Source organism: Ptiloglossa arizonensis, chromosome 9 (assembly GCF_051014685.1).
Source record: "Ptiloglossa arizonensis isolate GNS036 chromosome 9, iyPtiAriz1_principal, whole genome shotgun sequence".
NCBI classification, from domain to species: domain Eukaryota; kingdom Metazoa; phylum Arthropoda; class Insecta; order Hymenoptera; family Colletidae; genus Ptiloglossa; species Ptiloglossa arizonensis.
Window position 1 is genome coordinate 7,801,304 of NC_135056.1, and position 12,968 is coordinate 7,814,271.

At 38.0% G+C, this 12,968-nt stretch overlaps 3 protein-coding genes and 1 long non-coding RNA gene across 4 annotated transcripts in view; 1 reads left to right on the forward strand and 3 right to left on the reverse strand.

Annotated features, from left to right (window-relative positions):
- LOC143151465 (uncharacterized) overlaps positions 1-4,663 on the reverse strand; it is a 143,436-nt gene extending 138,773 nt beyond the window's left edge. The window contains exon 1 of the mRNA XM_076320589.1: positions 4,386-4,663. The gene's annotated coding sequence lies outside the window, so the exon portion shown is untranslated. The remainder of the gene's footprint in view (positions 1-4,385) is intronic.
- The window catches only part of LOC143151467 (uncharacterized), a 199,068-nt gene that overhangs the window by 28,482 nt on the left and 157,618 nt on the right, over positions 1-12,968 (forward strand). The gene's annotated exons all lie outside the window — the stretch shown is intronic.
- On the reverse strand, positions 4,953-5,935 carry LOC143151295 (zinc finger matrin-type protein 5). The gene is made up of 3 exons (XM_076320294.1): positions 5,675-5,935; positions 5,393-5,530; positions 4,953-5,326 (listed from the first exon to the last, which is right to left on the reverse strand). The coding sequence occupies exons 1-3, from the start codon at positions 5,799-5,801 to the stop codon at positions 5,091-5,093; spliced, it is 501 nt and encodes a 166-aa protein (XP_076176409.1). The 5' UTR covers positions 5,802-5,935; the 3' UTR covers positions 4,953-5,090.
- Positions 6,447-12,968, reverse strand: part of Igl (IQ calmodulin-binding domain containing protein igloo) — a 188,760-nt gene continuing 182,238 nt past the window's right edge. Inside the window, exon 4 of the mRNA XM_076320591.1 lies at positions 6,447-12,761. Within this exon, the coding sequence (XP_076176706.1) occupies positions 12,612-12,761 (150 nt within the window). The 3' untranslated portion in view covers positions 6,447-12,611. The remainder of the gene's footprint in view (positions 12,762-12,968) is intronic.

Here is a 12,968-nt window from a genome sequence, read left to right on the forward strand (position 1 = left end):
GTCACGTATACAAATATAAAAAAAAAAAAAATTGAACGAATGAAAAACTGCTTCCAGTTAAAGTGCACTGCAAACACTTTCGAATCAAGTAATGTTACTTGTGTCACGATATCGATGGCAATGAGTTAAACTGCCACGACTGAAAAACAACATCCGTGCCTTATCGAATTTACCAAGTTACACAAATATTTCTATGAACGATACTTTTATCAATCGCGATGACCATTGCTCGGTCTCGTATCGGATTGCATAAAACAATGACGCACTATCAACATCGTCGAGCAAAGTAACGCGAGCAGCTCTAAACGATTCGAGTGTCCATCGATCTCAATGTTTGGCAATTTCGAAAATTGCTTCGCGATTGGCGTCTCGTAAAAATTGCAAGACGTTCGTTCGCTCGCGCGCATGCTCGTTGTAACTGCAGCGCGATAAAGGGCGGAGAAATCGCGTGACGCAATAGACCCGCATAAAGGCAATAGAAATAAATGATGTTAAATTGCTGGGTGGCTCGTTTTTAGCTGCTCTCGTGCTCATCGTACGTACGAAAGATCCGAGACGATGCGAATCTGCGAAACTTCGTTGGTTGTCACAGGATACGAAAACAGTGACGCGTTAACGCTTTATCAATCCGATGTAAAAGTCTACCGAGAATTGTCCTTGTGAAGATTACTTGTCGATTAGATACCCGACCACGACAAAGGGGAACGAATTGTTCAGTCTACGTCACGCGAGAAATTAGTTTCGATTTGAGATCGTTTTACTCCCGGCTCGTCTTCAAACGCAGCTAGTGCGATCCAGAGATAGGGAAAAGATTGTTGTTCGGACTGATTTTGTTTTTTTGTTTTTTTTCTATTTAAACGAACATTTTTTTTATTCCAATGTCCCATGTACATCCATGAACATTTTTCTTTCATGTACAGGTGCGATTGTATCGTAGATCTTTCGGTATTTTCTTAAATCGCAGTTAAGTGGGTGTTTAATATAATTGCGAGCCATTGGTTCTAACTCGAAGTCATTGTATTAGAAACTGGTTTCTTTACCTATTTGAAATTATTCTTGGTTAATTGGTAAATTGATCAGAGTCGCGTATTGAATTTTTCACAATTTTCCCAGCTGATTAATTACCATAATTAATTTAATAATTGTAGGATAGAGTGTAAAATTAATTTAGATTTTAAATCGTTCTATTTCAACCTTATTCATTTTCACGATTTACATGTTACATAAAATGTAACATAAAATGTAATTAATGATAATTTAGAATGCGTGAGACTGTTCTACAAAAGATTTGAAAATGTAGAAGGTTAATGTTACGACACCGTAGTATACTACGACACAATTAAGACGAGTTTTACAATCAGATATTTACAAATAAAGGATTTCTAAGCACTTTATTCCTTATTATTGAGATTTGAATTGTATAATTAATTTTTGCAAAATACAGTTGATTAGTCTCGTGAAAATATACCGTATTTATTGCAGAATGCATCTATAAGATTAATAATTGAATGAGAAAAAATATGCAATACGTATGCAGTTTCCTTTTCCAGAAGAAGAGTCTTACAAATTGTAATTCACAATTGAAAAATGTTTTTTCAATTGCACCTTTCTACATTCCACAGTTATTTTCTCATTGTTTTCAAGAATAACAAAAGAAACATTTATTTTTAGCAGTCACATTAAAATAACATTGAAGAGAAGTAAAAGTTTAAAAGCTCACGTACTTAACTAATCTAATTACTGCAATTTAGCAAATAATATCCAAAATTAATCTGCTAATCAATTTGGACCCAAATAAAAACTATGAAAAATTACAGTTGAAATAACGAATTATATATTTTACAGTCATCAATTTGAAATAATTTTAGTATCAATTTTTCGCGAAGGTAACTATAGTTTTCGAGCTGCGCCATCTAGGTTCTTCATCTGAGTTAGAAAATACGATCTAACATTTCTTTATTTCAGAAGATGGAAAAATGATAATTGAAACGTTGTAAGTGCATTTTAATATTCTTTAAAATTGATTTGATACATTTCTTTTAAGTTTCACGAACGATGGATATAATTATATTAGAAAAAGAAAAAGAAAAACAAATTGTAAAAGGTAATTCCCAAAACGTGTTCTTCCGTAGAAAATAATTGTTTCAAAATTTATATCGACCATGTTCCCCCTCCTTGAATCGAAACGTAAAAATCGAAAGTGCAGTTGAAAACAACGATTTTTTGAAATTATTACTCTACAAACTTTCTGTATCGAGACTCCTAGACGAGAAGAATACTATCAAAACCGTTGATCGCAACTGTCCAGTCATCTGTCCGATAACGTGACACACAGGTCTACGAAAAGCACGATCGAAAATCGACCGGTTTCGCGCACTCTGGGTCGCATTGTTCGAGAGAGGGCTGCGCAGATGCTCGAAAATACGCAAGTCCATTGTACAGCGTGCAGAACGCGACAATGGACGGTCCGAGAGTGCACGTACACGCGTGAAATCGATCGGGAAACTGACTCACAGGGGACGATCGTCCTGTACAGTCGAACGCACGATTATTCCCCATATTGGCAAGGTCACGACCTCCGGGAAAGAATCGTGACGCGACTGCACGTAGGCTCGTCTATGGCAGCAGGTCGTTGCCATCGAGTCGTCACACTACATTTAACCTTTTTGCAACAACACTTCGTGCGCCACTATACGGAAACGATATCAGTGATGTAATATCTACGATTCACCGTTCACATTCAAGTACTTTCTTCGTATCGTACGAATTTAAATAAGCTTCCTATTCGTGGTTATCGTTTATATAATCAACTCCAGATAAAATCTTTTTACAGCCATCGCTAAAGACGTACAAATTTCCCGAGGAAAAATTTTAATCGTTAACTGTGAACGCCGCTATTTCTGCATCAGAAATTGATAAATGATTTTATAAGTGCGATAGCTGAATCGGTACGACGATCGTAATAAGGTTAATGACCACATTACACTTGGATAATATCAGCACGGAAGAATAATATCGTTTCTATTAATTGGAACGAGTTACTTTATACTTGGATCGATTTTGTATACTTGATGCAGTTACTTGAAAAATATGCTTATCGACGTTTATCTGCTTTAGGAATGCGTGTTTATTAACGCGTTTATTGATTTGTCACTTTTAACGAAAAAATTGTTTCACCGCATCGGTTCGCGATTAAGTTGCAATTTATTGCGAACGATGGATACTGAAAGTTTGCCGGAAAAGAAAGTGTAAGTAATATTTAAAGAATGCATACTGTCACGTTATAGAAATGCACGTCCACGGTGAATCGAATGTAAGTAAGAGGAGAATAATGTTGCTGTAAAATCGATTCCGCGTGTTATTGCATTCTCGATAATGCATATATTATCAAAGGGTATCATCACGCGCATGTACGAACCGATTTTCCTTGTTACGACTCGTGAATATCAACTTTTAACAACGCTTACGCGAAGAAACATGGCGCATAATCATCGTGAAATATTATCGCGTGTCCCATTATATTGCTATAATGACAACACTAAATCTGGCTATCCATCGGTAAATGCAATTCCAATAATAATGCAATCGAAAGTTACTAAAATTACTCCACAATTGGCAATTATGTAGTGACACGTCGATATGTCATAATTTTATCGTTAAATAACTCTCTTAGCCGTCAGTGGTAATGCGAAACGTATATCCGTATAGACTCGCATGGCACACGTTTACAGGATTAAAGCAGGTCCCCTTTTCATATGACGGGAAACGATCTCTTTATGCACGTAGCTATTCGTTTCGAAGCACGTATTTCGTGTTTAAAAAAGCACGATAAACGAAATCTATTTCGAGTAACCCGATACTGTATCGTTACCGACGATAATGTTGTCTCTTGCGCAAACCAATCGAAGACAATCTATTGTATTTAAATCACCCCCTGTAACCGTGAAGACACGTCGTAGCAGTAACTGTAGAACGATTTTGTATTTGAATGACATTTCATACCTGTCAGGTCAAATTCACGCGTCACCGTTAAAAGCCACACGAATTATTTGTTTACATACATATACAATCTCACGTCTCTACAAATCGAAATTTCTTTCCTCCCGCTCCACAGGTGTCGAGGAATTCACTGCGCAGTACTTTGCATATCCTCGTGCACTTTCCGGATACTACATTATCGTATTTGCTATGTTTTTGCACTGCGTATCAAAAAAATCATGTCCCACGATCATCGAAATGTCCAAAGTTTTTCCCCTCGAGTAAATCACGGATCTGCTCGGTTCGACTCACTTTTTTGTCGCGTTTTTTATGAGGCAACGGAATCACGGATCAAACGACAATCGAACTTGTACGTTAAGAAACGAAACGTTTTTGTTAAAACTCACCGGTACGATCGAGATGATCCGAAGCGGCGATCGAAAATCCAGTCGGCGGATCGAGGGCCGGCGTCCCGCCGTGCCGACGCACTGAACGGTTTCAAACACTTCCGATGTCTCCTGAGTGGCACACCAGCGAAAATTCACACAAGTCACGCGATCGAGTCAATCTCATAATCGCAATCACCGTATTCAACTCTCCACGGACACTGAATTCTTTTTCAAATCGAAACGACACGGCGGCGCGCCGAACACGACGCTAAAACGCCAAACTATCGTGGCAACGGGTGCTTCGCTACTGTATGACGGTGTGCAGGGGTTCATTGTGTGCTCGCCTTTCCGACCGGTGATTGGTGGAGGGGATGACGGAGGACAGATGGTAGTCACGAAAGTTACCGACGAGAACCGAGCGACACCGAGTCTGATTCATCGTTACCTCGTAAGATGGTGCGTCGATATAATCAGGGAACAAAAAAATTACTCCTTGTATAATATTTCAAATCTTGTTATTTCGGCGACAAATTTTGTATTAAAACATGAAAATTATTTTTGTATTGGATAAAGGTTAACTTATTACTGGATTTTTCAATCGTTTATTTTAGGAAGGTTTGTACATTTCGGTTTATTTACATCTTAAGTATTACTTTACTTCTAATCAGTACCAAGGTTTCAAAACTGCTATTAAATTTCACAGAAGTAATAATTCTATGTGCGTTAACCCCATTCTTTGAAAGTCGAGGTGTTCGCTAAGCTTTCCGGAGTAATAGGCCATAACGATGGTGGTAACATTGCGTCTTGTATTTCTGATGACTTATACCACGTGGGATAATTAAGTTCGTCCGTATTGTTTAGATTTACAGTACTTTCAAAATATTCTTTGATAATATCGTCAGGATTCGGCCAGCCATTTTCAGGCGTAAAATGTAATCTTGATTGGTTTTTCATATTAACTGTAAATAAAGTTGATTTAACTATAAGGTACAATCTATTTCTACTTTAGAAATAGTTATGATTACCAAGACGTTGTAGCTCCCATATCATAGGAGGCGAATAATGGGAAAATCTGCATCCAAGACCAAATGCACAGTCACCGATAGTTAAAAAACGTTTACACGGCGTTTTCGCACATTCTTCCTTTAATATAATTTCCGGATCTACAATATTAATAAATTGTACTGTGTTCTGTTTACACGATCAATACCGAAACAAACATGATAATTTTGTGGTTATGTTCGTAACTTATTTAATATCGTAGCGTTTTTGAACATTTTAGAAGTGTAAAATTATTAAATAATCACCTTTATACATGTTGTAATGGTCTGCACGATTTTTTGCATGTTGTAAACTCGAAAGGTGTTTTTTTCTAGCTTCCGTGTCATCCTTAAAGGATCTGTCACAGTAAGCACAATAGTATCTTTTTCCCATAAGTGATTAAATTGTACTACAATCCAAAATAGAACTGTTATATGTCAAAAATATCCAGATTCAGATTGTAAAATAACGATTATAACAATTCGCAATAACTTATTACTAGCTCTAAAGCACGAGTAAAGAAAACATTGTCGATCTCAACGCTACTGGTGCGACATCTAGTGGAGAGCGTTCAAATAAATCAAGGGGTATTTAAATATAAATATTACGCGCCATTTTAAACCAGTTAATTTTCTACTTTTATAGAGGAACCAAATTTATATTATAGATAGGTTATATAATTTATATTTGTATAAGTTACTTGAACGAATAGTTCGTTCAAAAAACTAAGAAATGACGGGTTCGGAGCAATCAATTCAATTAAAGGTGTATTTCTGATACTTGACAGCATAAATCGGAATCGTTTTTGTACACTTAATGGGTATTTATTTTAAACAAACAGATTAGGTACATGATACTGCTCATTTAAACGTTACAATTGTTTGTTACATCCTTAGAATATAATTTATCGCAACATCTTGTGTGTTACTAATCTATATCTGTGTGATATCTGTGTGTCACGTACCGAAGAAAATGCCTATAATTAATTACAATACCTTCTCCATTAATTTCAAAAGACATCGTTGCAACTACAGAAGCTCCAATATATCTAAATATCTTTAATTATACATTAGTAGTACGCACTTCTTGAACAACAATTTTGCTTACAGCGAATAAAATTGCATATTCCGTTTGTCGATTTACTTCCAAGTTAAACACTTGGAAATATAATTCTCCCTTGGTATGGAATATTACATTATGTACGATTTCAATTTTATATCTTTCGTTCTCGATCGATAGACTTCTAATAATAATAGCTATTTAAATCTCATGTATTATGCACCAATATGTCTGAAAACGTATAACTAATTTCTTTGTCAAAATATTAAGCCGATCCTCACAAAGCGGCAGTAATAAAGAGCAGCTGTTGTATCGTGTCGTTGACGGAAATCATAAATATATTTGATAATATTAATATTATTATACACATATAATATATATATATAATATAAATACAATATTAATAATATTAATATATGTATATAGTGTCAATATGGATTATAATAATATTTCATACAGGAGCCTCTTAATTTGTGTAGCATACAAATATTATTATAACAGGAATATAATATTATAAATAGATTTAATGTATTAGAGTCTTTTCTATATAATTTTAGCGTGTCGTTGCCGAGACTCGACGTGTCGCAGTGTGAATCGGCTTTTAATATAGCGCGTCAAAAATTTTCTCTCTTTACTCGTTACGATTTAATTTCTATTCGTTTTGTTATCCGTTCGGATTTATTCGTATCGGGTGACCAGTTTACTTTCCATAGACATTTTCGACGATAGCAACATTAGCTTTCTATAAGTAATAAGTGGTAACCTATGAGGTAACGTGGAAATGCAAGAAAATAGGAATAAAAAAAAAAAAGCACGAACGACAGTCAGAAAAAATTTGCGCGAACGATCACATCGCACACGAGAAAATTGGAAAAATGTGATTGATATTTGCCTATTCATTTTTATCGGTCTCCTTTGATAACGGGCGGAAGAAAATACATGAACACGGGGATCATTAATTTTCAAGAGGCTCGATAATAAGCACAGAAGTGTATTTTCATCGATAAAATAACGATCGGTTAACGCTGCGTTAATCGAGAAATCAGAGACGGAGTTACGGATCACAACGAAGAGAGACCGTAGAGATACAATTCTCTAAAATGAAACGAACAATTTATTCACAGTGCAATAGCTGCGCCTACGAGATATATTTATTAAACGATAATTAATTTTCCGTACAATGTGTTCCTCAGTACGCGAATACTGTACAATATATAAATTTATTCTAAATCCTATTCGACTCTGTGTCTTTAAAATCATTTTTTAAAGCACGACAGTTCTTCAACAAAATGTTCGGCGCGAATATGCCCCGTACCGCACAGCCTCGAAAATCAGTACGAGAATTTTGCGTAACACGTCGTTTTTAAAGATTTTATTCGTGCACGTCGTTCACGTTGCTTTTTGAGGTGGAATTGTATTTTAACGTTACACGTTCAATGGGAACACCGAGATACATACGTGACAACGTGTGACGGAGATTGGTGACGCATACTGAAACTATTTACAGGAAAAACAAACGACAACCAATGTCAGGAGTTAGGTCGTTAAAGAGAATGATAAAACGATAACAGCTCTTGCTGCACATTTTATGCTATCGCGGTAGACCCGGCTTGTCATAAATTATGTAATAATTCGAGGACAGAAATACATGCATAATAAAACCGCTCGATAGTGTCACGAAGAATTCTTGATTTCACCATTGAACTGTGACGCGAGGTAAAGAAACGTATACGGTTGAATTCTTGCAGAGAAAAATAACGATTGTCAAAAATCACTGTGAGTCACTCTCTTTTGTACAAAAACTTAAATGTTTTATCTTTCGAGGAAATATTTTGCGAATCGAGTACCTACACTTGTGAGAAAATATTCGATCAACAAAATTAATATTGTATTTTCTGAAATAATAAAATACAGAATTGAGCATTAAACTGGAATTGGAAATTTTGTAAATATTGATTTTTGTGATATGCAGTTAAAATTCTCTTTAGTACAGACAGTTTGCAAGATTTTAAGGTCAGTGACAAATTTATTTTGTAACTAACAAGTTAAATACACTTGTCAAAGCGATTAGGGAACAAGATTTCTAAATGATTCACGAAATCACGTATCTGTATAGAAAAAAATAGAAATACTTTATAATTGAGATACTAATATTTTAATGGTTCTTTGATCTTTACAGTACAGTACCACCTCGTTAATTGATCGTGAATCGAGTTCTGTCAATTTTCCGGAAAAGGTAGCGATTATTCCCCAGGAATTAACTTTTCTTTATCTCGTTCTAATAGCGAAAGGAATACATGAAAAGTGAACGAGATAATCAATAGTAAGGATGACTCTGGTTCAGTTATAGAGGGAAAAATTCGATCAGTTAGAGAGGTACTGTATGTTGGAATTTTTTAAATATCATATACCTTAATGCAGCGTTTTCCAAATCTATTTTGGTTACGGAACATTTTTCGTAAGTAAGACAAGTTACACCCAAAAAAAAAAAAAAAAATACAAATTACAATTTTTGAAGGAAAAAAAATGAATTACAATATCTTGTTAGTTTTCTATAAATATCACGAATACATTGCCACTTAAATCGCAGATGTCGTTAGAAGGTAAGATTTTATAAAGCCCGTTAAAATAAAATGTTCCGTATATTTGATTATTCCTTTATTAGGAATATCATCCAGTATACTGATGATCGAAAGAAATAACGTTGAAAATTATAACGATGTAAATAATGTACGTTACGAATTAATGAAACACAGTTCGAGGAACGCTGCCTTAATGAACAATAAAATTATCCAAACGAGTGATTCCCTAATTATCTCGAGCAGTGTATTATGTCCAGCATTCGTTAAAAGTTCACAATATTTAATTATGAAAATGTTAAAAATGAAATAAAACGTTTCTCTTCGAATCGTCAATCTCACGTTGTGAAACTTGCGCAGAATTTTGATACGTTCTTCACACGAGTTTGGTAACGTAACGAGTGAACCAACGAAGGTCGCGAAAGGACGAAAATGTTAGGTCAAAAGGACAAAATGGCGGAAAAGTGTATAGATGATAAAAAGAACGGCGCAGCGTTTTTAGGCCTGCTAAAAACAACGTGTACTCTCCCGTCGACCGACCATCTCGATCGTATCAAACCCGATAGAAAGTAAAATAACAACGGGACTAGATGAGAACAAAAATATACCAACGTTTGTTATCGCGTGTCGGTCCTAGGGTGTTGAAACGTCTCACGATTATTGCGTCTACGGGGTCGCAAGCGTTAACGCGTGTATCCATAATGGTGCGCCGTAACGTGTGTGATTTAACGCATAAAAATATCTGTTATCGCGTCGTTGAAAAATAAGTCGCGTATCAACACAGCGGAATGGACGTCCTTAACGTTAGAGCGATGCAACTCCGGGGGCGATACATCGATCGATTAAACACGTATACTGGAGGGGGCGTGCTGTTTCTATTTCCCTTGAGGACAGTTTGCTCGGTGGTGACATAATCCTTTTTAATCGTTCTCGTTACCGGTTCGTGTACACATGCATGCACCAACTTTGCGTTTCGTTTATCGATTTACACCGTGTGTTTATCTTCGCAATAAGATCAACGAGTAACCGTCGATCGTGTAGTCCGAGCGAACGCCGATGGCGGCGCTGTCCACCGTAAGGGCCCCTCGTGCGTTTCCCCCTCCACTCGTCCCCTAGCTACGCAGCGTGCTACGTCGTCGAAGCAACTGCGCGTGCGCGTTAGTGTCGCGGAGTGGGGGAACCCCAGGGGCCTCGCGAGGCCTCGCGTAGACAGCGTCACTCGATGGTAATACTCGCGCGGGAATATTCGAAAACGAGTTAAAAGAAAAAACGCGGTACACTTTAATTTTCAAACGATCACCAACGATCTGCTACGTCCGTATCTCTTCCTCTGAATCGATTCACCCCCTCCCCTGTTTCTCTGTCGCGAACGGACGAGAATATCCATGATTCCTCGTCTCGTACGATCGCGTGCGGACCTTTAATATTTCAACCAGCTTGTCAATTCCTCGTCCTGTGTCCCCCATTCGCGAATGTATCGTTCGAGGGGAACGTTCGATACGAATGGCCGAGTCGCCGGGTCGTCGAGTCTCGACGGTGTTTCGCACAGTGAAAATTATGCAAGGGTAAACACGCTCTATTATCGGCACGCACAAAATACATTGCAACCTCGTACAACGAAATTTTTTAGTTAGTTTCGTCGATCGTTTAATTTCACACGCTGTTGTCTTCGTAGCTACAGAGGCCATAGGCGTAACGATTTACTTTACGACAAGTTGCACACCCGGTTTGCCAGATGGCCGCAGATTTCCCAATTATCGGTTCGAAACGGTCGTAACAACGTTGTGTAAATTATCGTACGGTTGATCGTCGGGCCCAAGGCCCCCTTTACTCCACGAGGAGTCTCGTAGAACCGAGTCACACGGTTTGCTCGAGAGAATGTGCATTTTATTAAGAATATATCGAAAGACTCTCGAGTCAATTGTTCCTGCCTCGTTTGCTCTTTTATTTTCGTCTCGTTACCCGGAGTAGCTCGGAGGAATTCGGAGGAGCTCTTTTTCGAGTTGTCGCTCGACTGCGGATCGATCTAACGAGCTCTGGTAAGAGAACTTCGAGAGAAAAAGGCGATTTTCCTTTTCTTCTTTTTTTTTTTTTTCTTTTTTTTTTCCCCCGTTTACTCCAAGTTTCCAGGTACAGAGAATACGTATCGACGAACGGATTACGAAATTTGGAGAAATTCGGGCAAAGTTACGGGACTCTGAACCGAACTCTCTCTATATGCATTAACACACGGTACGTTGAAACTTCGAACAGTTGAACGATTAACTCGAAAATTTACACGCATGTAAAGTACACGTCCCTCTATCGCGCGAACTGGGATTACCTTCGTACCTCGAAACTCGTATAGTTACCGGAACAATAGGAGAAGTAAATTTTTTTTTATCGAGAAAGCATACTTTTTTTCTTTTTTTTTTCTTTGGAAGGGCGACGATTCTACGATTTTGATTATTTTCGAACAAAATCCTGGTTCACGGTACAGTCAGAATCGCGCGAAACGAGCGTCCGTTTCATTGTTTCTGGTTCGGAAGACCATAAACTGTCGTGTACACCCATCGAACGATTCTTTTTTTTTTTTTCTTCCTCGTTTCACGTCCTTCGACGCGATAGCGTGTAACTCGAGAACGAACGATCGTGAAAGCTTGAAAAAATTTATGCACGCGCTCGAAACGCGCACGTATATGTGTACGAAATTTGGAATCGATAGGTCTGATCCCTTTTTTGCGAATTAATACCGGACTACCCTTTTAACGCGCAACGGCCAGCGACGTTTATTACAGCGATCGGTGTTCTCGTCGTTCGGTGGTTCGCTCTTCCGATTGGTTCGATCCGCGTGGTCGGTTGGTGATACTACGTCGATGGAATGCTAATTTGCCGTAACAAACTCGGGAACTGTCGATACCACCAGGATTAAAGGTCTCCACCTTTCGATGCACGGGTTTGGAAATGTTGATAAGTGTACACTTGGAATACGGTTTCGGTGCATACGCGAATTATATGCGACACGGTCAACGAGAATTGCATTTCGAATTGAAAAATCATCGGACGCTTCGTATTTCTGGAAACTTGCATCGTCATCTCGAATTTACGCGAAGGAGAATCGGTTAGTTTCTTTCATTTCTTTTTTTTCTTTCTTTTTTCATACAATACGATCTTCTCGCGTCGCGTGAACATTCGTCGAGGTGTCATCCTAAGTCGATAAGCCCGAATTCGCAAGCTTCTACAGAGACTTCGGTGAAACGTACGATTCTAAGTAATCACAAAGATATTTGGACGATAACAGTGTCGTTGGATCGCGAGAATCGAAGGTGAAATAATCGCGATCGTACGAACCGGACTCGACGACAAACGAAAATACCAAAAAAAAAAAGAAAAACACGATGCCCGATTTCTTTGCTATTGTTTCGATCGTTCGATTTACTTGTATCTTATTTTATTTGTATTTTTATTCCTTTTTCATTTTTTTTTTTTTTGTTATTTCTGGCATACTATCGGCGATTCGATTTCGAAGAATCAGCTACTCTCTCTCTCTCTCCCTCTCTCTCTCTGTCTCTCTCCCTGATCCTCCTTAATTCTTGGTCTCCTCGTGGCCAGGAGTCCCCGACACTTCCTGGCGCACCTTGTGACCCCGGAAGCTCGCTTGGATTTTCGTCGCCGCTTTGTGCAGATCCGGATCCGTGAGATCGATGCCCTCCAGCTCGTTCATGGCGTCCTTTGCCTGAAACAACAGATTGCAACGGCGACGTGTAGATTTGTTGCGAACGATGTCGGTAGCGAGGTGAATAGTGTTTACCAACCATCGCGAGGCTAATTTAACCGAATGTGTTTACTTTACGGTTCATTCTAGAACGAAATCAATTTCCAAGTTGTTTACGAAAGTTTATTATTACTCGTGAAATGAACCGATGGTTGTGATATCTATGGG